This window comes from Emydura macquarii, unplaced genomic scaffold, assembly GCF_026122565.2.
Source record: "Emydura macquarii macquarii isolate MOO-44397 ecotype Brisbane River unplaced genomic scaffold, CSIRO-AGI_Emac_v2 contig_2768, whole genome shotgun sequence".
Taxonomy (NCBI): Eukaryota; Metazoa; Chordata; order Testudines; family Chelidae; genus Emydura; species Emydura macquarii.
In genome coordinates, this window is record NW_027132905.1 from 36,830,544 (window position 1) to 36,855,887 (window position 25,344).

Here is a 25,344-nt window from a genome sequence, read left to right on the forward strand (position 1 = left end):
CACTGCTCTTTTGAAAGATTCCTGACCTATCTGTGCTGCATCCTCTCCCCCTCCAGTGCAGGGCATGTCCTTGTGAGATATTTTATACAGAGCCACTTCTTTTTCTGACCAGTAGGGGCCATTGGTGCAGTGGCACAAATGCTTCATTGCATTTGTCAATGTTTCCAGCTCCTCATACTCAAATATAGAGCCCTCTAGCTATCTCTAACGGTCCTGTACTATGGCCTGTATAACCGAGGAATCAGAAATGATTGTAGGGAACACATAACAGGGAAGGAAACTGCACCTCTTGACACTGATTGCTTTGATGGTAAACTGATATTTATTTACAGAAGCACAAAATGTTCTCTATCCTACTCAACAGTCAGCCAGGAAGAAGCACAGTGGAATTGAAAAGCAGTATCTTAAAGCCCAGCAACTAATGGAATCTGCATTAGTGGCTTATCAGTGCAAATGAGACTTTGGTTTAATCTGCAGGTTTTATAAAATGCCATGTAATGATCCATCCTTTGGTCTGATTCTTGTGAAAACAAGGGTGTGTACCTTATTGGGCTAAAACTAAGAATTCGTGTTCCAGTGTAAAATGATCTAAAACTACATTGGAGCAAAAATTTGCTAATAGCTTTTTAATTAAAAAAAAAAAAAAAACCCACACCAAACTGCCTGCAGCTTACACATCTATGCACTGTTAAACTCTGGAAAGGTCTTCAGGCTCTAAGGATCTCTGCCCTTGCTCCTCCACTCCCCCAAATTACAGAAGTTTATCTTCCAGCATGCAGTGATATGGAGGGGGACAATCCCTTTATGTAATTTAAAGAAAATTGTCACAAATAATTCTCACTTAAAAGCTTTTGTAGAAATATCCTCTGTTGCTTTCTCCCCAGAGGAAATAGATGGTGAAATCTAACACCCCCGCTATAAATATATAAAATATTTTTGGTTGCTGCTTTAAGTTTGGTTGTCTAGCTTCAGAGGAATCCCTCTTCCCAGAACACTTTGTATTGTCAAGATTTCTGACTAGAGCAGAACATATTCTTCTTTAAATATGTAGTCTGCATGGAGGACTTGGAATGCTCTGGACACAATTTCATGTGATAATACTCATAAGCAGATAACAGGCTCTGCTCAACCACAGAATTCTCTAGGGCTTCATTTGCATGCATTTCCTATGCTGAAATCAGTCACTGATCCAATGCCAGAATGCTGCAGGTACGGCAATCCATACATATCCTTCAGAAAGGGACAAAACTTTTGCATGTTAACATGAAGCCCAAAAGGTGAGTGGAAGGTGTGGTACCTGGTTTTCATAATAAGATCCAAGGTCTTGTGGGAGATGCCTACAGAAGCTTCCTGTTGCTTCTCTTATCTTTGCTGAGGTGAGAGCTCCCTTTAGGGTTGCCTCATAGAGCTACAGAGAAAAAGTTACAAATGCATTCAGTTTCTGAAATGTGCAGACTGCTTTAATATAGCAAACAATATTTTATCTAACATATAGGCTGGTCTGATTATTACAGGCTGCAGATCACCTTCTGATTTACTAAATGTGACTGTCTAAATTTGTTTTGATGGCTCTCAAATGGCAGTTGTAGTTGGACTATGGCAGATTGTAACCGGTTAGTGTAGTTGTACAATGGTTTTTACAGCTTTAATCATGTATATGAAATGGTTGAAGAGTGGTATTTGAACAACTATGATGGAGAAAGCGAGCTGTGTGCAGCTGCCCTCAGACTTCCAGCTAGCTAATTCAACACGCTGTCTATGGTGAGATCAGCAGGCCTCTCCCTAAGGTGGGTGAGGGAGGTAGGATTGTGTGACGCTTTCAGTTTTTCTCATTGCATTTAGCTGAAGGGGGGTCACTGTGTCTACCAAGGATGCTGTGCCTGGTGGGGACTCTAACCAGTGAGGTTAGTGGGTGATTTCCTGTGGCCTCACGCTAGACTTGTTAGAACATGTCTAGTGAAATGGAGACTCTGGGTTACTTACAAGCGGTTCTATTGCGCTACTCCACTCTGCTGACTTCCTGACTCTGATGCTGCAAGAGTCGAGGGCAGCCAGTTTGCACAAGCAAAAAAGAACTGAATGTGTTGGGTCACGTGAGAGGAGAGGCACAAATTAATAAATGAGAAGTGTTGTGTAATGGAGTGACTTTCTCATCACATCTGCATCCAGGCAGAATGACTTTAGTCTCACTTGCTGTCTCAGGTATACCTCCAGACTTTGCTAGAGCCTGAGTTCTTTAGTTTTTTGGCTAAACCCAGGACATGGGGGAAGAGCTGAGAAGAATCTGGAGACCAGACTCACCAATGGGCTCCAGCTGCACATTGGTGCTATTTCCTGGGAATCTAGCTCATTCCTTATGTAGGAGGATTTGAAGATTGGTTTATGGCTACTGTATAAGTGGTTCAGTGGCACAGCTGTGGTGCTGGAGTTATGCTGCTATAGTGCTGTAACCTAGACTCTTGCTACAGTGACAAAAGGGGTTTTTCCTGTTGCTGTAGTAAATGCACCCTCTCACATGGCAATAGCTGGGTTAATTCTTCCATCAATCAAGGGAGGGTCTATACTGGGGCTTAGGTCAAATTAACTGTCTCAGGCCTGGGCTATATCTAAAACTTGAGCTGACTTTCTCTACATGGCTGAGAGCTATGAGTAATTTGATGTCTTGTACGACATAGTTAGGTGGACCTAATCCCCATTCCAGACACTGCGAGGTCAGTGGAAATATTCTGCTTTCACCCTAGCTACTGCCTTTTGGGGCAGGTGGGGGAAGTTTACTGTGACAGCAGAAGAACCCCTTCCATTGCTGTCGGAAGTGTCTGAAGTGCTAGACTGGCATAGCTGCAGCGCTACAGCATGTGCCTCTGTGGCGCTTGTAGTGTAGACATGGCTTCGGCAGGTGAATTTCTCTCACCCATGAGCAAAGTAGCTAGGTTGACCTAAGCTTTAGGTGTAGCCCAGGCTTTGGAAACTTCATTACTCCAGCTAGAAAATTACAGGAAGAAGGAAGTGTTTAAGGGCTTCATTTAAAACCTGTCGTGTCTCCACCCGCCCCAGTAAGGCAGGCTTTTCTAGCTAGGCAGGAGCTTTGTACTAACAAATATTTTTTGGGTCAGTCTGATGCAAAGGGCTATTAATTTCTTCATGTAGCCTGTGTGAAAAGCCCATCTCTTACTTCCATGCCCATGTAAACTTTGCATCCAAACTTGTCACCTGTTACTTGGAACTAGTGGGTGAATTTAAGGAAGCTCACTAGTTAGTGACTGAACACAATGGATTGTTCCTCTTGCTGAGTGACTGGTTCTTAGCCTGAGTGATTGCAAGCTAGTAAAAGGAAAACTGTTCTTTCCTCATTTTTTCCTCTATCTCACAAGGGACTGATCCTGTGAGGGCCTGAGTATTTGCATCATCATGGGAGTGGCAGAAGCTTTACTCCACCCAGGATCAGGCCCAATATAAGAGGGGTGTGTTCTTGTGAGCAGATTTGTAGTTTGGTGCTTCTGGGCAGAAGTTCCTCACCACAAAGCAAGGGGAGCAATGTTCAGAATAATAAAACCGACTTGGTGCCGTATGCGTGACTGTCTAGTATTGGCAACTACCAGAGGCAAGAAACCAGACTAGCTGGGCTAATGGTCTCCTCTGGCATGGCAGTGGTTTGGGACTTGAAAACCAAACGGAGGATATGAGGAATCTAGGTCCCTTCTACGAGTGTCTGCTCTCTCAGTGCAGCCTTTAAAGAATGTTAATGTTGTTGAGATACAGCCCCCAGATCCTCTCCTTTAATATTAAGAACTGTGGTGGGTTGCTGTCTTGGTGCAGTATCCACTGCTCTAGCATGAATAGCCTGGGGCCATGTGAGGGGAGCCATGCCCCTCCACAAAATGCCCCCTCCAAGGGCTAGCTACTTGACTTCTTAAAATAATTCCTAGAAGAGAAGAAGCCAGGGCTCTGTGTCCATGGATGTGGGGAACCTGTTCCACACTTGTCTCTGGTGCTGAGGACCCAATGTGCGCTCTGTATTCCTCCTGCAGCCTGAGGACAGAGCTGCCTACTGCAGTGTTAGTGAATGCAAACAAGTGGCCACATCCGTCCAGAGGCAAATGTATCTGGGCTTAAACTTCAGACGCAAAGTGGGGGTGGCCCTGGGAAATGTGTAGAAGGACTCCTGGCAAACTGCCCGTTGGGCCCTCATTTGCATTTCCTGGGCATGCAAATTGTAACCTTGTGTTCAGCATGGTACTGAGCTGCTTCGATCCTAGCCTGGCCAAGATCTTTCTGAATGTAGCAGCCTGAGGAGTGACTTTCTCCTTTCATAATATTTATAAAATGAGGATTTCTGTGGCAGCTAGTTTTCAACTAGCCATTCTGATTGGCTGAGACTCCTCTTCCTATTTTTGACTGGGCAGCACAGGAAGCCACTAGGCTCTTAGTTTGGTATGTATGGCTGAGGGGCCGGGAACTGTGGCAGCAGAAACGACATCACCACTGTGCTGTATGACTCAGATAAAGAATGAGTGTCACTCCAAGCCTGGTCCCAGGTCTGGCTCTGGGGGGTGTTACACAGATTCAAAGGCTCGATCTGTTCCTCAAGGATGGCCTGTCAGCTTGTCTGGTATGGGACATTTTATGCTTCTCTTTATATTGCGTGTGTGTGTGTGTCTGAATTCTGCATAGTAACTGAGAGTCTGAGTGAGAAGTGCATTGTACAGATCTGGTAGACAGGGACAATAGAAAATAATGAAAAGCAGTTGGAGCTAGTCTAGCTATAGCTGAGCTCTCAAGGGGGAAGTTATGTCTGCAGGAGCCTAGTGGCTATAGGAGATTAGACTGGCAGGCTGTATATAAATCTATACCTGAGGGGTGGGGCTGATGGGCCATGTGCTCACTAGAGATGGACAGGTTTTTTTCCCCCCAGACTAACAGATTTGCCCCCCATAAAAGCAATTTTAGTTGACCTGGAAGTATAGCTTCGGCCAAAAAGTTTTGGGGGGGTTAGATGTACAAGGGGACTTGGGTACCATCCTGAAAACAGATGGAGCACAAGAAGGTGGTGTGGTGGCCTCTTTCCAACCTTTAGCCCGGTGCTTGGGATTCAAACGTGGGTGAGTGCTGTAACCACCAGGCCCCTGGCACTCTGGGTGGGGAGGGTGCCCAGCCTTTCCTGCTTCACATCAAATACTTGAATAGTCATTGGACTAGTGAGAGGGACTCTCTAGCCTGGTGCTTTGGACTTGGGTCTCCCATATCCCAGGTCAGTGCCCTGCTGGGCTAAAGGTTATAAGCCAGGCAACTCCACCTCCTTTTCTGTGACTCTAACCCTCTAAAAATACCCAAAACAAAATGTTCGGATCAGTCGGCTTGTTTCGTTTGACCCAAAATAGAATTTTTGACTAGTTGAAAATTCCCAAAAGATCTGAATGTGGTTTGACCCAGCCCATTTTTGCTTTCAATGTTTTGGAGGTGCCAGCAAATCAAAAAATCAGTTATTCATCCTGCTCTACTGCTTTCAGCCTCAAAGGGGACTGCTCTTTATAAGAGACTGCCTGCAGTGAAATCCAGTTAGAATAAGTCTCTTGCACTTTATTTCAACTCCTTTTGTCTTAACAGGGCCCCACACTAGCTGGTGCTCTAGTAGCAAATACTGTGCTAATGGGTTTGTTCTGTTACGTTATGCTAGTTCTTATGAATATAGGAAGTGACTGCAACAGATTGGATTGATCCAATGGTCCATCTCTTCAGGGTTGTCTCTCCCATATGCGTGACCCAAATTGCAAAGAAGTAACTGCATCTTGAATTTTGAATTGACTTTTGTACTGAGGTCTAGCCCAACCATGCCCAGAGATAATGCCCTACCTCCTAAATCCATCAACACAGTAATCTACAGTTAGTCAGGAGGATTAGTTTTCTTTGAACTGAACTTCTTTTGGAAACTGTTTTGTATAATAATAAAAAGCTACCAGCTATGTAGCTGTTAAAAAAAGAAAACTGTCTTGGTTTATATTGTATGACCAGATAATGCTGTCTGGAAATAGCTATGGCAGCTTACGTCTGCTTAATCATGCAGAAGTCTGGTCAGTGAACGAGATGCTGAGGTGTGTTAGTGGAGCATGGTACAGCTTTAATTTTTCAAGGTCTTTAAAGCTGATCTGCTGTGCCAGGTGATGGTCTGATGTAGTGCCCCAAAACAGAGCACATGAGGTTCCCTGCCCTGGAGAGCTTACAGACAGACTGATGAGGTGACAGGTCAGCTGTGAGATGGTGCAGAGCAATGGGGGAAGAGGTCCCTGTGAGTGGAGGCTGGAGGGGGAGCGAGGGAAGGTACTGAGACTTGGCCAGTGTGTGTGGGGTTAGACTGCTGGCTCCAAGCTGCAAAGGAGTGTCCCTGGGACTCCTACCTGCTCCTTGGCTGACTCCGGATCAGGCTGATCCAGCCCCTCTGGATCCCACTTTCACCTTTGCCCCTTTCCAGCATGCAGTGGTGGAGTCCCCATAATAGTGTTTCCACAGTGGGGGTGCTGGTCCCCTCTCCCCGGTTCTGTTGCCCCTCATGCAGAAATGACATTGGGAGGGTCCATGTAAGAAATCTCATGAAGGTGGATGTTCAGCTGAGTGAAAGGCGTGTTGGCACAGGAAGCAGGGAGGCTGCTCTGTTACCCATAACTCTGCGGGTCATGCCACGTTTGACTTTATTCTGGCTTATGGCAAGAGACCATCATGCCTCTTCCTGTCTTGAACGAGGCTGAATTGTTTCATCACATCTGCCGAGAGGCTGCCTCAAGGTGTCTCAAACTTCCTGAGCAGCACTGGGTTTACATGGCTTTGTGGTTTGGTAACCAGGGGAAAAGAGATGGTTACCGTGGATTTTACTTTGCCATGTTTTAAATGTAGCTGGGATGGGAATAGTAGCTGGGATCCCTGACCATGCTGCTGCCATCTGCATCCAGGAGTGCAGGGCAATTACGTTGACAGCTGTCTGGAATTCTCCTCCTCCCTGGGAGGTTGTAGGTGGCAGAGGAGTGGGACTGTCTTGTTATGTACTGACATTCTGGGGGACTATCATGAAATGAATAGTCCCACCCATGTGGTCTGTCTCAAAACTGATGGAAAAAGCACCGAACAAAGTCGTTGCTCACTTGGCGTTGCTATGTGCTGCGAAGACTCCAGATGTCATTGTGAAACCTACAGGTCACATTCTACAGGACCTAAATTCTCAGAATGCCCATTTCTGGCAATGACCCCCTCAATTTGTTGAGCTGTGCTGGCAGTGTGTAGAACCCACCTTGCCTTGTTCCGGAGAGTGAGAGGGTCCTGGTGGGACATGGTGCTGATACTGCTTTTGGCCCCTCTGCTCACCATTAAACCATTCTTGACACCACTTGGGGGGGAGGGGTGGCTATTCCTAGTGTAGACAGATTATCTTTTGGGGAGGCCTGTATACAACCGTGTAACTAACTTGTAGACTTTGAAGGAGGCTGTTTGTCCTGTTAGCTGTGCTTGTTTAGATGGCTCTTGCTTTCAGTGAACAGTCTGTTTACAATCCTCTTGGTAGCAGAAACAAACTCTCCCCAACTCTTGGGAGGAAGCATAGTCAACTGAGGAATGGGAGTTGTGCCTCCTGGCTGCTCTTCTTGTATGGGCTTAGGTCCCTCTGTGCCTTGTTAACCCCTCTGTGAAATGGGGATTGTATTGAAGGAGCACGCTGGTGATCTTAGGCTCAGTTACAGTTTGTAAGCAATTTAAGTTCCTCTAATGTGGGGTTGGTGTGAGGGACTGGGATGTCGTCTCAGGCTCTAGCCCCTTCTGCCAGCACTAAAGTAGTTGAGAAAGAAGCAGGAAGTGAAATGAATAGGAAAGTGTAGGCCCCATCCACTACATTCTGAGTTGCCTCCTGCAGTCCTCCTGTCTCAGGTTAAATCGGGCTGGTTAGCTGCATTTCTCCCTTTCTGGGAAAGGCATTCTGGCTGCACTTGCACTAGAAATGAAGAGATTGGCTGTGCTGTGACGTTCTTCAGGCTGGCTGGCTCTCCAGCAACTGTCTGGGTGATGGGGGTGGTATAAGAATTGAATAGAAATACAAGAGATTGTGTCTTTCCTTTCCCATTGCAGGATAATGCGTCCGGATGATGCAAACATCGCAGGTAACGTCCATGGGGGCACAATTCTGAAAATGATCGAAGAGGCAGGTGCCATCATCAGCACCCGGCATTGCAATTCCCAGGCAGGGGTACGTATTGTTACAGCCTGAGCAGGTCTCTTCCAGCTGCAGCTGTTGACACAGGGTCAAATGTAAAACTGCCCAGCCCCATGTCATTTAGGAACAACTTGGTAGGGACCTGTTTGAGTTTGTATGTGTTTAATTGAAAATCGCAGGAAAAACTGCCAGGATGTGAGAAAACCATGGCAGCAAGTGAAATTAGTGTCCCTGTATCACGCTGAGTGCATGTGCAGTTTTCAGTTCCTGTGGTTTTTCTCTGTAAACGATTAATGTTTGTGTGGTGATGATGTACAGGATGTTTGCTGTGGTTGTGTTGCTATTGGAACCTTCACCTTCGCATTTCCGGCCTCTCTTCACTTAGTCACGCAGCCTTAGCTCCCGTTTCTTGCATGATTAGTTCTACTGAAGAAAACAGGCTTAGGTAATACATGTGAGTAAGGAGCCTGGCCCTTAACTCTGTGTTCAATGAGATACCTTATCAGACACCTGTATTTAGTTTCAGTTCCTTAGAAATGCCATCTAGTGGAAAACCCTGGGAAGTTTCAGAAGTCAGCACTTTCTGTTGGCATGTAGAAGAGGTGAAACTAGCAATTTCCTTCCTCTTTCTGTTTTGTTTAAAATGAAAGGCCCTGTGTTCCTTAAAGTTTGAGTGGCTTAGAGTACGCTCTTAGTGTGTTTTCCCAAGTACACTCTTAGTGAATTATCTCCCAAGCTTTGAGATTTCTTGGAGGAGAGAAGAGCACAGTGGTACTCCTCACACACTCACTCTTCTCTTCCCCTTCTTTTCCCACTTTGGAAACAGAAGTTTTGTCTCCACTTATCAGGGAACTGATATGGCCAAAGCCAGACAGGACTGATCCCTTCCAAGGGTTATAGTTTCTGTGATCTTCCTATTGATATTTCAAAAGGGCCCCTCTTGAGGTTTTTAAAGGGCTGCCTTAGACTTCATATTACCTTTGTCACCTTTCAAACCTGAACTCTTAAAAGATGGGTATTTGGGAAATAGCCATTGGTTGCTGCCCTGGCCATTGAAATGTCCTGTATCTTTGCTCTTAAAGCGGTGTTGTAGGGGATTTAGTACATTCCTAGTCTTTTAAATTGCTGTCAGCAGAGATGTTTCCATAACTTGTTCTGAAGTGCATGTGGGAATCCCTGGGGGAATTCTGTGCCAAAAATTAAAATTTCTGCAAAATTCAGCATATTTGTCAAAATAACACCATATGATCATGCCAGTTTCAATTATTTTGATAATTTATTTCAAAATACCTGTCATCATGTATGTCTGTAACGATACAGACAAAGATTCAGGACATTTTTTGACAGATTCCTTATTAGACATACAAAATTTTGAATAATTCATTTAAACTACAGTATGGAACTGTATTTCCCACACTCCTCAGAAGCAGTGCAAAGGTTTGGGGGATTCAGGGATAATGGAGGAGCTGAGGGAGATAGAAGTAGCCTGGGAATGAACTTGAAGGATTGTTGGGGGTGGGTGGGAGAAGTATGGAACAGGTCTTTTTGGGGGGGGAAGAGGGATTTTTAGGGAGTTGGGGAGCCCTCCCCCATGCACTCCTGGCTGACACTGTCTCTCCCATTCAGTCAGTCACATCTGCATCTGTCCCTTTGTGGCTCTGCACCCCCACTCAGTCATTTTCCTCCCACATCCCTTTGTAGCCCTGCACTCCCACTCCCATTCAGCCCCTGGCAACTCAGTGTTGTCACCCCACTAATTCCTGTGCTTCTGCCCCAGCCTGTGACCCCACCCAGCAGCTCTGTGCGCCCTGATTTGTCTACCCCCCCCAATATCCCATGCCTCCTCACCTGGCCCTGTGGACAAGGTGCTGTGAGGAAGACACCTCTCCACAGCTGGCTGAGCCAGCTACCCACTCTAATTGCAGCATGTCATAGTCACCAAAATCGTAGCTCTGGCAACACCCCTTCAAGCTGGAACTGTTTGGCTAGATGCAAATGGAGCAGCCTGCCCCTTGGGACTTGATCCTGCAATCTGATCCCTGGGGGTGGACCTCTGCACTGCTGTTTACTTCCCTGGGGCTCCAAGTCGGCATGAGTGACTAGGTGACTCCAATTATAGGAGTCCCCTCTTCTGTTTAAACATGGGAGCATTTCAGCTCCTAGGCTGCATCTGATGAATGGGGCCCCTTTTTCTGAAAGAGAGAGCAACTTGATCTGACCCCTCCTGCACCTTCAATATACCTCACTTTTTGAGCGGACTAGCTTATAGGAATACAGACAATATATAACATTCAAAAGTTTTGTTTCAAGTGGGTTTCATCTTGTAGGCTTTAAATTAGCTTTCCTCTAGCATGATGAAGATTTCAGATAAACTGTTTGACACACAACCCAGTTCTACAATAGGAAGGTGGAAGAAGAAACGACAGATGAAACTGATAAACCTGAACTTTGCTGATTAAAGAATGTTGAGTGACTGTAATGAATGTTGAGTGACTGGCTTTATTGCCAAGGTTTTTCCAATTAGCTATTTGTATATTGAATTTCCCTCAACTGGTGACATAATGTCATTAAGACTTCTGCTTACCATGCATGTTCTGTTACTCTGTATTATATGGTGTGGGGAGTGTGTGTTTGGGGATGGGGTATGGAGGGAGAAGAGGAGGCAAGTGTTATCCATCAGACAAAAAGTGAAACCTAACAAGGAAGCTTTATAACATTTTGGTGTTGTGGATCAGATACTAGATAGTATGGTTTCAGGATTAGAATATTTAACTATTCAAATGATCTATTCAGTAACATTTTTTAGTTGAGCTTTATAACCAGATAGTCAGCCACCACAGAAGAAACGTTCTTAGAATTTATATAAGGATTGATTATTTTTGGCATTAATTTGGCTTAGTTCTGCTATTGGAGTGGAATTAACTTCTTGATTTGATAGCTGTATTGCTTTGTTCTTTGTTTAGTATTAGAGATGTTTTATTAACTTATAAAAGTGATACTGACTTTCATTTTTTTTATTAAGCTATATTGGTCCAGCATCTTTGCCCTAAAAGCCTGACCAGGTCCCACTAGCTAGTGTCTTGCTTCCACAGTCCAGACAGCTGACCAGGCATGCCCAGAGCAGGCTGCTGTAGCAGTGCGTGGGGAGAATCTAAGAAATCGGAGTGACTCTGAATACTGGCTTAGACTGGGTATGCATAGGTTTGGCAGGATTTGCTATAAACTCATAGATGTTGGGAAATGTCGATTTCAGTTGCCACGCTGAAATCAATGCTACCAATGAACTTTTTCAATTAGCACAAGTGCATCCTCTGTTACACCTGCCCCTCCACACATGGAGTACCCTGTTGTCAGTGTTGGGAACCCTTTGTAGCCCTGCTGTGAGCACTTCCTGACCCCAGCTCTGGGCAACCCTCCCCCCGTCCCTTAATTTCCTGCAACTGGGGGAGAAAAAAAATTTAAATTGAAAAAAATTAAAAAATTACTCCCAAAAAAGTTCTGCCAAGCCCTAGTTATACAGCACTAACAAGAGGGGCTGTTCTGGCAAAAATTGAATCTGTTTAACACAGATGCTGGCAGAACCTAGTGGGGCATACATCTTTCTGTCACTGGGATTGGAGGCCTGCATTTGGAGCCATGCTGCTGTATACAAAATACACTGGTAATTTAAGTGCAGACAGAACTGCTGTGTAGGAATGGAGGTCTGCCTACTGGAGGGCAGAACAGTCTTGGAGTTTGGCAATAGGAATTAGTAATATCTTATTAAACCCTAGGGGCTGACTCAGATAGTTTAGTTTCACAATGCTAAGATCCAGACTTTCAAAAGCATCCACTAACTTTGGATGCCTTAATCTTAGGATATCCGTTTTGAGACAAGGATCTACTCCTAGAGGTGCTGAGCTTCCACAATTACAGTTAGGGCCTTTATCTCCAGGTGCTCAGCAGCTCTGAAAAATGACTGTCTCCATTTGAGCACCCACAATCAGAGGGCGTTTCTTGGAGTTTGGCAAAATCAAAATCTTGTCAATCTGGCAAAATCCTCTTCCTTTACTGAGTTGCCAGCAGGTGGTGCTGCAGCCCCTTTCTTTGCTCATGGAACAGGAGGCATTTTGAGCAAAACCAAAGCAATGCATTCAATCCTCTCTGAGTGTACTCCTGGAAGGCTCTCAGTATTGGCCAAATGGCTTTTTGTGTAAATCGTGGCATCTTAAACATCCTGAAGAGTAAAACAAAATTACTTTTCTCTGTTCCCCTGGCTGACTTGCTGGGGGTAGGCCTATGTGTTCCTCTGTCTTGCTAAACACCTTGATTTACATGGCTTGTTTTGTTTACATATTCTATAATCAGAAAAACCCCTGCTAGGTTCTACCACAGTGCAAATAATAAGAGTGAGTGCATTTACACTGGCCTTCTCTGGTAAACATTGCTTCAGGCAGCCTCTTTCCAATGTATATACAATGGTTATTTAACTGTGGGGCACCTGTTCCCACCATTAGCTCTTTCTCTTATAGAAAGAAATATTGATAACTCAGTGGCAAAGCAAAATCTGAGTTTTGTGTTCAGAGTCCACCAATATGATTTAATCTCTTAATTCAGCAACTGTCAAATTCAGAATCTAGCTCAATGGTTTAACTGTAAATCTTAGTTCAAAGCTAGTTCTGGCGTAGAATTAAAAAGCAAAACAAAGCAACCTCTCTACCTAAACAAATATGTTTGGTCGTGTCCCAGTATGTTTGCTTAATGAAAGAAAGGATTAATGTAAATCAGACATTTCTCCTGGACTGAGATCTCATTTGCTAAGACTTCACCAGGAGGGATTTTAGTTTCTGGCTGTGTTCTAAAGAGTTGGAATTATGACAGGGCCAAGATAATGTTGGGAGATCAGATTAAATGAGGGCCTGGAGTTGAGGTGGAGTCCCTGTCCCTCTCAAGGGGCTGTCTGTGGGAAGTCTGGTTGAATTAAACAGAGGGTCTCTTACCTCCACTCCAAATTCCAATACTGTTATCAGGCTACATTGTGGAAGTGCTGAAAGCCCTTTGCAGCACCAGGGATGAAGCAGGACTTTGTAAAGAGCTCCTATTTGTTGTCCTAATTGTCCAGGATGAGTTGGGAAGATCGAGTGACCGTTTCTTCTGCCTTTCGAAGAGAGGGTAACATTCATCAAGGGATTCCAAGCTCTTACTCTGCCATTGGGTCTAGCTGGTGTTGAGTGTATGCACTTTTACCCTGTCTAACCATGGTTCGTCTGCAATTTGTAGGAGCGCTGTGTGGCTGCGCTGGCCCGTGTGGAGCGTACAGACTTCCTCTCACCCATGTGCATTGGTGAAGTGGCTCATGTCAGTGCGGAAATCACTTACACCTCCAAACGTTCAGTAGAAGTCCAAGTCAACGTGCTGTCTGAAAACATCCTCACAGGTAATTCCAAATGCCACCATGTTCAGTTTGCTTCAAGTTCTCCCAGGGAACGAACTTCCCCAAAGCAAAGCAGCCTAATTGGCAGGAGAGTTGCACTTACTTTATGGACCCTATGAGCCTGATTTCCTTCAAGCTCTGTATTTATGGACAGTCTGAAAAACCTCTCCCAGTTTCATATTTGGAAAGTCAATAAAAATGATAGCCATTCCCCAGCTGCTTCTGTCAGTCCACCAATCAGCTACTGAATACTGGATGGCTATGTGGGTTTTCTATCTGTCTCGGAGTGTATTCTTCGATAAATCTGTAGTAACTTACCAGTCACCTTCAGGTGGTATGAATGAACTTTTTCTTGCTGCACTCTGGTTACTGGGGTAAGATGCTAAATGCTAGTCCCAGGCAGCTCACATTCCTGGAGAATGGAGATCCTAGGTAATGAATCTGGAGACTCAGGCTATGGCTGAATGGCCTGGCAAGGAAGGTCTTGGACGGTAATGAACAGCTAAGTTCCCTTTCTCTGACAGGTATAACATCTCTGAAGAAGTCTAGCCTGATGGCTCATGTGGCACTGTGTGCTTGGGTGCTCTGTGGGAAAGGTGAACTCCCCTTTCTGAGATGAGGGCCATTGTGCAGTAGCTGCCTTCTGATTTCTCTCTCCCTGGAGACAGTAGAATGATAGCTACATAGTTGATTTCCAGGTTATTGGGCCAATTTGTCCAGCTAGCAGTGAAAGGACAGTTTTGACTCATCTGGAGTTTCTGGATGACACCTGTTTAGACTCTTGCTAGGACCTGTGTAACCTTCATGCCATCACCACAAGTCCTGTTCTGAGGCTTGCTGGGAACTGGACAGGTAGGGTTTTCTGAGCGCTTCAGTCTGTTTGCCAGGAGAGGAGGAATCACACAAACCTAGTTCTTTCTCCTTTCGTAGTGCTCCAAGCACTCTGGCACTGGGTGCTTTACTTTTCCTTAGTGAAAGATTTTTCCTTTGCTAATGGCCAGTGTGAAATCTGTCCCTTCTTATGGGATGTGAAGCAATTTACATAGGGGTCTGTGGCAAACTCCATATTCCATTCACTGCTTCCTTTCCCCCTCTCCTTGGCTCGCGCAGTCATGTTTTTGCAAGGTATAGAAATGAATGTAAAAGGTTCTCATAAGGACCTGCCCACACTATATACACCAGGAGATTTGGTTAATACGTTGTTATCCTCTGCCTTAGTTGTGACATGATGATAAGCAATAGCATAGCTAGAACCTTAACCACATCTGTAGAACTCTCCAAGGTTCCAGACACGTCGCTGTCCAATGATACCTTCTACCATCACCTCTTCAATCCCTCAAATGAAGGTAATTGGGCTAACAAAGGCATGTTTGGTATGAACAATTCTAATAGTAGAATAGCCCCAAGACAGAATGAGTTTTATGTCCTTGTGCTAGTGTAGTCAATGGGAAAGGCTCTGTAACCAATATGAAGTTTCTCTGGCTCACATCTTCATGGGAAAGGCTCCAACATCTCTTCAGTGGTGCGGAAGAACTGGGATGTAGGATGACAGTAGCAGCATGCTGTAGGGTCATCCTCTGTCATTCTGAGTTCAGTCATGCTGACACAATCTAGGAATATAGACCGCAGATGAATAAATAAAAGCCTAGAAGACAGGGTTGTTTGCAGTCTTGTTGTAACCATATTGGTCCTAGGATATTAGAGACACAGGTTAGACCTGGCCCAGATCTGAAGAAGAGCTCTGTGTAGCTCAAAAGCTTCTCTTTTGCCAGAAAAAGTTGTCCAATAAAAGCTGTTACTTCACGCACCTTCCCTCTCTGGAAGAGAGGGTTGTAGTTCTGCTTTAATGTCAGCATTATACTTCTGCATGATAATTAGGACTTAGTACAGTGTCTGTGAAGAAAGGAGTGCTGCACAGGTCAGAACTTCTTGGGTTTTGTGTCCACCCAGGTGTGGGCTGTGAAGTAACTGAATATGTAGTCGTACAATTGTAAGGAGAATGATATTGTGTCTCTAATTGTACAAATGGGCTCTGCAGTGAGTTACTCTGGAGGAACGTGCTAGCCATGTGGGAAGAATAATATGTCTGATGAAGTTGGCTTGGGAGTTCAAGCTAGAGCAGGGTGGGAAGAGAGTAGTGCTTTACGAAACACTTAACTCTGAATAAAGCCTTTTTTTTTTTTTTTTGCTGTAAAAGTTGAGTGCCTCTTTGTCTTCTCCCTTTTGCATGTTTCAGGTGTAGTGATCTCTCAGGTTTGAATACCTGTTTCTTGCTCTCTTTTTCCTGGTAGTAAGGTGTGGGCCCATCCTAAGAACTTTCTCCTCGCTGGTGGAAGAAGAATTTTTCCTTGTTCATCTTTCTAAGCCTGCCTGACTTGCTTTGGGGGCAAAATGTGGGGTGATTCCTCTGCCTTATAAGTCTGTCTTTAGCTCTGACAAGTTTGCTCAAAGTATTTCAGTGTAGTTGGATTGTCAGATGCTCTTTACATAGCACTGGTCTTTATGTAACTATTAGGGAAGCAAAGTACACATCGAGGATTAAGCCAAGCATATGAACATCATACACACTTCCTGGGCTGTTGAAATTGTCAGAACTCTACTTGGCTCTAGTTGCAACTGTTTTTTCTCATTGCAGTTAAATGTGGTGCTATGATTTTCTTTAAAATATGCTCGCTCTTTTAGAAGCAAGCAGCCCAGCATTGTGGTGTGCTCTTCGTTCTAATTAGATACAGAAAGTGAACTCTGAGTGTTGACAGCATACCCCATATAAATTCACTTTTCAATTTTAATAGTGATGGGGGGGGGAAGGATGGCCAGGAAAAGAGAAAATTATTGCAATCTATGCTGTGTGCGTTAGTAACTGTGAGATTTCTCACCATTTCTAAAGTTGCCCTGGTATCTGATCTGCTATCTGCATCAGAATGTTTTGTCTGCATTAGGTTTGGAGAAGGTACCATGTTCCCTCTTTTTAATACACTTAACGTCCTGGGACTCTAATACTTATGGTTTTTTTTTTAAGGCTTTGGAATTCGAACAATTGCTGTATGTTGACTTACATTTGCAGGCAGAGTTGTTCTGATCCATTAGAAGTGCTAGTTCTGCAGACTGCTGTAGCATCAGGGTTTAGTTAATTAGGATAGTGTCTGTAGCTTAGCAGGATGAACTTTTGGCTCTGGTTTGAGCTGAATATTCTCTTCCAAGGCAGTAGTAACCATGGTAACTCATTTTCATCTTCCCACATGGCAACTGCATGAGGTTGTGGTAGCTGCTTTAGCATGCACAAGCTTTTTTTTGTTTCTGTTAAACTGGTGTTTGCATTTGACACAGGCACAACACTCCCTTTGTCAGAATCTTTGGCCGAGTGTTGCTGCAAAATTGGCATTTTTACACACTGAGAAAGTGGCTTATATAATTGACCCCAAGATTTTTATTAAGCCTATTCAATTTGTACACATGCGGTGCTCTGGAGTGTGCCAGTGTACACTGGTAAAGTCCTAATGGTCTCTTACGAATACAGAAGGAATAAAACAACTTTCAAACCCAATTGTCAGAATCTCCTGGTGCCAGCTGACTGGTAAAGACTCCTCCTTCATATTCTCAACTTCTGGGGAAAACTATTAAAATCAGCACAGAGCTTGTGTGGCTGATCTTCATATTTCTGCCTTCTCACTCAGCATTTGACTGGGACTGGATAGTTCTAACATCACCTATGAAACTATCCGCCTTCTGATTGTGACACTCACTGCAGTCCCCCAGAATTCTTGTTGAAGGCTGAAACCCTTAAGACATGCCCTGACGGGGGATGATTGGGAGAGGGGAGCTCAGCCTTGCTGAATCTCCTGGCATCTTGTCTAATACTACAGTTTGTTTACAAGGAAAATGCTTTCCTGGGAAACGGTTGACTCATGCGTGTAAATTGGGGATTCTGAATGGCCTGACATGAAGTGTTGATGGCTCAGGCTAGACTTGGTAGCAGTCTAACTCTTAGTGCTGGTCTGACCCAGACTTAGTGGGATGGGAGTGGGTGATGTGGAGGGAAGACAGCACACTGTCTCCAAAGGGCCATGTGAAGGCTCTGGCTGGCCTGCTGGGCACGGATACAACCAACTCTTATCTGCAGCTTTTTTGAAAACTTGCTGTCTCCTGGCCTTCTCATTAAAATGCTGGTGATCTTGGTACAGTTCTCGATGGACAACAGCTCAGTTCAAACCCCAGTGGATACATGAGCTGAAATAGCAACAGTGCTGAGTGAATTTGAGTGTGTGCTAGCAAAAAGGCTCAATTGGGGTGACCACTCCTCCATTCCATTTTAGGGCTAAGGAGAAGGAAAGTTCCTTGTCAACTGTTGCAATCCTGACTGGACTCCCCCTCTAGCTAGACATAGTAACTCTGGTTTGAAAGGAGTATCTTCCTGTTCTCATCCCTTCCTTTTGCCTGCACAAGATCATGTTCATTGCCACAGTTTTGGTGGCTGACTAATCCACCCCAGCTCTGTCTCTGAGCCACCCCCTCTTCCTAAGACCATGACTTAGTCAATTGCAGCCCCCACACTTCTCTAGCAGGTGGATAGTTATACTAGTGAATTTTTTTCAGAGATGTACATTATACTCCTATAAGGGTTTAAAAAAAATCCTGTAAAGTAAAACTTGAAATTAGGTACAATGACTTTGCTGCTTTAAATTGTCAGTCTAGTTTGTCAGCGAAATGTGACTTTAAAAAAAAAAGTTTTGCCCTCAAGTTTCATCATCTTATGGCTTTAAACAACAAAAATATTAAAATCCCCAGTTTTGCATGGGGAAGCTAGTGTAAATTGCAATTCAGCCTAAACTATTCATAACAAATGAATAGATTAGATTTGACCCCATTTGATTTTAAGAGAAGCAAAGGACTAGAATTAAAAACTGCATCAAAAGGTTGTCAAATTGTTTACATTTTTAAGCAATTTTTTTGCCAACAAATTGCTGCTCAGTCTAGTAATTTGAGCAATTGCAGAGAACACAAACTCTAATGTTGGAGCTGAGGCTGGTGGGGGCTGATGCAATGTTCTGCCTGAGTAACAGGCCTTGAGGATATCATCTAACTATTGAGCAAAGCAGACATTTCCTTTATTCTAATTGCAGCGCTTACAGGTAGCAACTAGATGAAAATAAATCTTGTTTGTGTAATAGTCTGTGTATTCTGTTGTCTCTTGGCGCAGTAAGGCTGAAGCTGAGCCTGTGTGGAGGTTGGGAAGCTAATCTGAGCAGACATTGTTAGTTGACACCTTTCGTTAATGTCAACACCCTCCTCCCCCCTAAGATCTATGTAAATCTCCCAGTCCCACCAATGAAAGAGAAACTAATGGTTTGTTTTCCTCTCCAGCTTAACATGTTAACCTATGGATTGTTTTTGGGATGCAGCATTATTGAGCATCTCGCTATCACCCAGTTCATGGCTGGCTCCTTTCCCTTCTGCCTGCAGTGGCATACTGTCAGACTGTGGACCCCTACATAGTCAGTTTCCCTAGCCTTGTGCAGGGTCACAGGAGACTTACCTTTATCCAATAAAGGTCTCTTCCTGCTTGTCCCAGAGATTTTCATCCAAAAGCAAGGTTTATAGATCTAGCTAAATCTGTTACACATTCTACGCTTGTGTCTAGTGGCTTCATTCATACAAGAGCATCACATTGAGGAACAACTTTGCCTCAACATTTGTCTCTAGCATCCAGAGCAGTAGCCTTGAAAGCCACATCTATCTATCTCCCTGATTTATTTGAACCCCCTTGTTTTAGATTTAGACCTAGCTATAGAGTCTGTCACTTTGAAGCACAAGTCGATAAAAGAATCCTTCACATAGCAGCAGAGTCTCAGCCACTGCCCCTCCTGTGAAACTGCTGCTGCTGATGTAGGAGTACTGGGGCCATAGACAGCACCTGTGAAAACAGGTCACTGGACCAGACACCAATGAGGAGCTTTTGAATATCCTAGTAACTTCCTCAGCAGCACTTGCCAGGGAAAAACAGGCTCTGCCAAAGAATAGCAGCAGCTTAATGGCAAGAGTTTCACTAACTTTAATGGCAGCAGGGCAGATGTGGCAGAGTGTCCGCTAATAAATATCATGCAGAGTAACAGAATCTCTAGTATTAACAATGCCAGGAATTTCCATTTTACTAGTTAAATATAAATGTATATGCCCACTCAAACACAGCTAGCTTTGCAGCAGAGACTGTTCATTTGATGAATATTAAATATCAAAATATTGAATGTACATGGATGTGATTGGGGGGAATTGCACTGGAGGGGAGAAGTGTAGCTCGTAAGACTTAAAATACTCCTTGGGAATTACAGTTCTGATGATTTTTATTAAAGAATGGAAAAAATTGTAATTAACTTGTTTTGCATAATTTAGTGCACATTGTTCACTGAAGTCTGAAAAGGGTCTGCTCAGGTGGTTGCCATGGTAACCATCTTGTCAGGATGGTTTTAATTGGGTGTAACAGTGAATCTTATTCCTAAAAGCGTGTTGTCAGATCCACTCTGTCAAAGTGGAGCAGAAATATTTTCCATATTTGCCTGTAGTTGAAAAATGATGCAGAATTGTAACTAAATGCAACATTTCTGTTAGTGACAGGAAGTTCATATGGAGCCGTGGCAAGGTCTGCCTTAACTAATATGATTCGGCAGTACCTGTTCAAGCTCAGTGGGTTCTTGTACCCATATTTTGCTCTTGTGTGGGTTGCCTACTTCCATGACAGATCTGCTCAGTGGGTGATGCCAGGTTCGTGTGATCTGCAGAGACATGGAAAGATTCCTGTTGCTCAAATAGGCCTGGAGGAAGGCTTGTAAAGTGACCCTGGGAAGTCTGGGTTCCCTCTTTTATGGGCTGCTTGTTGATCCTTTTTAAAGGGAGGTACCTTGCATGGAACTAGAGAGCAGCTACCTAGTACTGACTTGTCAGAAGTAGCCTGGAGACTATTCCAAGACCAACCTCAGGGAGACAGGCTTATTTATTGCAGGCCTTAAAAGAATAGTCAGCAGCAACTGTTATGGTGAAAGTCAGATGTTTTGTAGGGAGAGTAAGAAGAAGGTGTGCCTGGAAATCTGATCATCTTTGCTTAGAATGTCCACCTAGAACACTGCCTCACTGCCAGGTTCTATTGCATGTTCCTTCCTGTTTTACTCAGCAGCTCCCGCCTAATGTCCTCTGTCACTTTTGGACGCCTAAAATTATTTGGTTTATAACAAAGATCTGTGTGGGGCAGTTTGTTTAAACTCTCCCACCACTGAAATTTTCTCATTGCCTTCATGGTGTGGAAGGAGGGCTAGCCACACTAGCAGGGACGAGTGTCCCAAAATCCCAGCACCAATACGGATGCTGGCAGATAGGCATTTGCCCCTTTCAATTTCACACAGATGAGAACCTCACTCTAGCGCAGAAATTGACACTTGAGCTTGGTTAGGCTTACTCCCCACCTGGCAATCCCCATCTACAATTTGGTGCTTGCCCCACTGTGAAGAAGAGATGGTGCACGGTCCCACAACGCTACAGATTCTAAATATGTGCTTTACTCTGCAGTTTGCCTGGCACACCATGTAAACTCTTATTTTATAAAATGTAGAACTTGCTGCTGGGAACCTCTCTGCATTGGAAGGAGATGATGGCACAGCCAACCTCAGCAGGGCGAGAGTAGTGGGGCCTCATCTCTCAGATGTAAAGTTCTGTCAGCCCATGATCAGCCACCCTCCCTGGCTTGCTTGTTAATGGCTGTGTTGACAACAGACCAATGCATGTGATTGAATGCCCAGACCAGAAGTGAATTGCTGTCTGATCTCGTTTCTCTAACAACTCTGTGTTGGCTGAATAGTTTGTGTGCGCTGTAGATGCTCGTCTCCAGGCCTGAAGTCATTGGAGTCACTGACAGCTTGACTTCTGGAAATATTTAGACACAACAATGCTGTCAGAAGAAATCCCATGTTTTATTGTTATATACATCTTTTCAGTAAAGTATTTGGAGTTTTAAAATTAAATGTCAGAGATAATTTGGCACTGAAAACATGACTCTGGTGACCGGTTTTTTGAAGAGCAAAGCAAGAGCTAGTCTGGTCTTTCACATCTGCTCTTTGTATCCTTCCACAAGCTAATCTTGTACCTGTATGCATTGTGTTTAAATGCTTCCCCAAAGGTAGGATATTTTAAGCCCAAGTTTAGAAATTGTTTAAATAACCATTAAACACATCAACTCCCAATCCGAGCTCTAAACACTAACCATGATCTTCCATCTCTCTGGTTCCCATGTACAGTTCATATTCTAAGCATTCTAAACCTCCAGCAGAAGCTGAGTCCTCCAGCATTTGATAAAATCCAGCTCCTTTGCATTATACTGGATGCCTGTTTCAGCTAATTATTTCTAGCAATCATTAGTATTTAAATTTGCTTTTAAAAAGGTCGACCTGCTAGCAGGTCAAGGTGCCACTTAGCAGTAATGTTGGAGTCAGAGGGCCCTTGTCACTCAAACTGCTTGCTATGCTTATATATTTAAGGGACAAAGCACTAACTGACTGTCTGGAGGGCTCCTGCGGGAGGTTCAAGCATTCCTGAAGCAGTATTGCTGGCAGGATAGCCTCCCCTCCATCTCTTGTCTAATGCATCAGTTGCTGCATGCATTTTTGACAGTCCTGAAATTCCTTAGTCTGACCCATTATGACATAATAGACTGACGAGGGGTCAGAATGCCGCATGTGCTAATGTTGTATTGAAGTCTGATGCTTAGTCTCTTAAGCCATGACGGTGTCCCTTGGTGATCAAATGCTTGCTAGCATGCAGCTCAAACATGACAGGCACCAAAAATGTCTGTAGCAAATGTTCCACACTCACAAACCACAAGCAAAAAGGTGGTGGTTCTTTGCCTTTGTTTGGCTTTCTCTCTGATGCTGGCACGTGGCGTCCAGAGAAGTCTCCAAGCGCAGTCACTGATCATGGGGTGACCCACTGACCTCAGCCATGCTGTCCCTATGTATACCTATTCAATGAGCATGGGGAAGAGAAGGCATGAAGCTATGTAGGGAATACCAAATAGTCAATTAGAGCAAGGTCCTACACCTGGGGAGGCTTAATTAATGGTTTGTATAGCTCTTTGCAATTCTCCTGTCTCATCAGTGCATTTTCAGGAAGTTGGTTAATATCTCAGGGCTTCTTGCTTTTGTTACTGATCTTCAGTAGCGTAGCTTTCACTGTACAGAATTTCTGCTCCTAAAATTCTACACAGGTTTCATTGTCTCACTTATTTCCAATTTATCTGTATTTTATTAACACTATTTTTACTCTTTTTAAGGTGCTAAGAGGGTGACTAATAGGGCGACTCTGTGGTATGTGCCTCTTTCTCTAAAGAACGTGGACAAAGTCCTTGAAGTTCCTCCTATTCAGGTAACAACATACACGTTAGCTCAGAATCCTCACACTCAGAAGAACTTTGCCTGCGTCTGCAGAGATTTGGAGCAGAGTGTATTTTATTTTGGTGTCTTAACATTTGTGGGTTTTTTTAAATGAGAAGTTGACATATCTACCTCCAGGCCAGTGGGATCAGGTGTAGCATGGGAGTAACACTAGCTTTGCCATTCAGATGTCCCATTTCATGGGTGTGGGCAGTTTTGTATTTCTTCTCTCTCCCCCATTCCTTCTTGAGGAAAAGATGTTCTCACTAATATAACTATCCTCCTCACTTTGACTGTACTGAAGCAGGTGGCAGTGATCTTATGAAATACTGCAGCACAGAAAACAAACCTCCCAACTCCATAGTCAAGTGGGACTTTGCCAGTTAATGCAAGAGAGCAAGGCATAAGTTAAGTTGGTGAAATCTCTTCCTTTTCCTTTAAGGAGAGCTGACAGACTTGGCTTTATAGAAAGAGAGGATGCTGCTCTTCAGGACTCAAGCAGTTTTCTTTTTGGCTGTTTCCAGAAGGATCTGTAGATGCCTAGAGGCCTTAAACTGTACTTTTGAGCTACATTTTCACTAGATACAGCAACCAAGATGCATAGACATCAGAATGGCTCCATACCTGTGTACAGTACACTAAAAGGCTGGTGCTAAACTTATTGGATGAAACAGCTCTGCTTTGAAGAGCAACCAAATGACTATAGAAGACTACAGTCTTTGGCTTCCAAGTAGTTGAAGTGCGGGGATGAAAAAGGAGTCTGTATTTTGGTGTCAGTGTGTGAAATCCTTAAGGATAAGGAAGTAAAAAATATAGCTTTCGGTTGGCCCCGTAGCAATCCCTTCTGGCGTAAAATAAATAAAAAACCAAGCGGATATATGATTGAGTGACCAAAATATCAGGTTTGAAATACCTGGGTTCTCTGGAGCTACAGGTTTTCAGGAAGGTTTCCCACCTCTCCCCAGCTCTTCTGCACTACAGCGTTGACTTGGTTTGTTCAGTATTATGACTTGAGGCCTGATCAATGCCTGCTTGAGTCTGTGGAATTCAGTGGGAATTGGATCAGGCTCTTGGTGAGGAATTTAGGTAGGTTCTTAAAGGTTAGGAATAGTAAGAAGAGAACTGGAAGATGAGACCAAAGAAAAGATGTGGGAAACAGGTGTAGCTGTCTAGTGAAATTGCAGGATACCTCAAAGGTGAGATTTATGGGACTGTAAGATTGGTGGAAGTCTTTACAATTCACTGGTGAATATTACATATAGTAATCCACTTATTTTTGTGTGTGAAGTGACCTTTCTTTTGTGTTACTCTTCTTACATTTTGCTTTCTGACAGTGCGAGACCTCTCCCCTTCCAGTCTCTAATGAATCCTGCTCACACACGGTGTCATATAACTAATGTTTTGTTGCATAATTTTACTTTCAAATGATATTCCCTCTTGGCAATGTCAGGCCCCTGAACATAAACTCATTCATTGCTTAATAGACTCTTAAGGGAATTCTGAACACCAACAAAACTCCTCCATTGGCCCTGCCAAAATAATCATTGGTGACAGTTAATCCTGTTAATGAGATGCTCCCTCTGGTATGCTTCACCGTCAAGATTTTTCTCTGTATGTGTTAGAGGAAGGTTCCAGTGATAGTGAATTGAAACAAGATTTTTTTTTTTTTTTTTTTTTTTTTTTTGTTCTTTACTCTCAGCAGTTGTTTGCTTCAGACTTCAGGTAGCATCTTGTCTCCCTTTACTCAGATGTGTCTTCTTCCAGGAACTCTTGAGTCCTTGAGGTTTTCCCTGCCAATATGTTGGTGAAAAATTATTTCATCTGCCAGGAAAGAGGATTCATATTCATTTTAACTGGACCAAATAGAAACAACTTGCTAGAGCACAGAGCTTTGATTCCAGCATTTTTCCTGTCAAGCCATTGCTCTTACACCTAACAAATCTCTTCCTTTCTGCCTCCAAATATGAATAAATTTATCTGATATTTTACTTCCAGAGTTCTAAGGACTACAGAGTCAATTTCCCAAACATCTTCTCCTCTTACCCTGTTTGAAAGGACTTAAAAACCTACTCCTCCTGTGATCTTCATGCAGTTTGTCAAGCTCAGTCTTGGGTTTTTGAAACCCTGTAAGATGATCAGTCTTAATTTGTTTTCATGAACAGCATATGCTATACAGAAACTTTAGTGTACAAAGAAAATCCATGGAAAGATTCCTTTCTTAGTTTGGAGTCTTAAATTTGGTCATGAAACTATCACCTGTGGCAAGAATGATGGTCAGAGCCCAACTAACAATTTAAAACCACTTTTAAACAAGGGGATTGATGCTTCATTTA

The 25,344-nt window shown here is 43.7% G+C and overlaps 2 protein-coding genes across 3 annotated transcripts in view; both read left to right on the forward strand.

The window, feature by feature from the left end:
• The window catches only part of RPL22 (ribosomal protein L22), a 382,415-nt gene that overhangs the window by 136,805 nt on the left and 220,266 nt on the right, over nucleotides 1–25,344 (forward strand). The window lies entirely within an intron of this gene.
• Nucleotides 1–25,344, forward strand: part of ACOT7 (acyl-CoA thioesterase 7) — a 92,175-nt gene that overhangs the window by 3,897 nt on the left and 62,934 nt on the right. For both annotated transcript variants that reach the window (XM_067567065.1, XM_067567066.1), the window contains exons 2-4: nucleotides 8,104–8,221; nucleotides 13,448–13,604; nucleotides 22,912–23,003. In XM_067567065.1, the coding sequence (XP_067423166.1) occupies nucleotides 8,104–8,221; nucleotides 13,448–13,604; nucleotides 22,912–23,003 (367 nt within the window). The remainder of the gene's footprint in view (nucleotides 1–8,103; nucleotides 8,222–13,447; nucleotides 13,605–22,911; nucleotides 23,004–25,344) is intronic.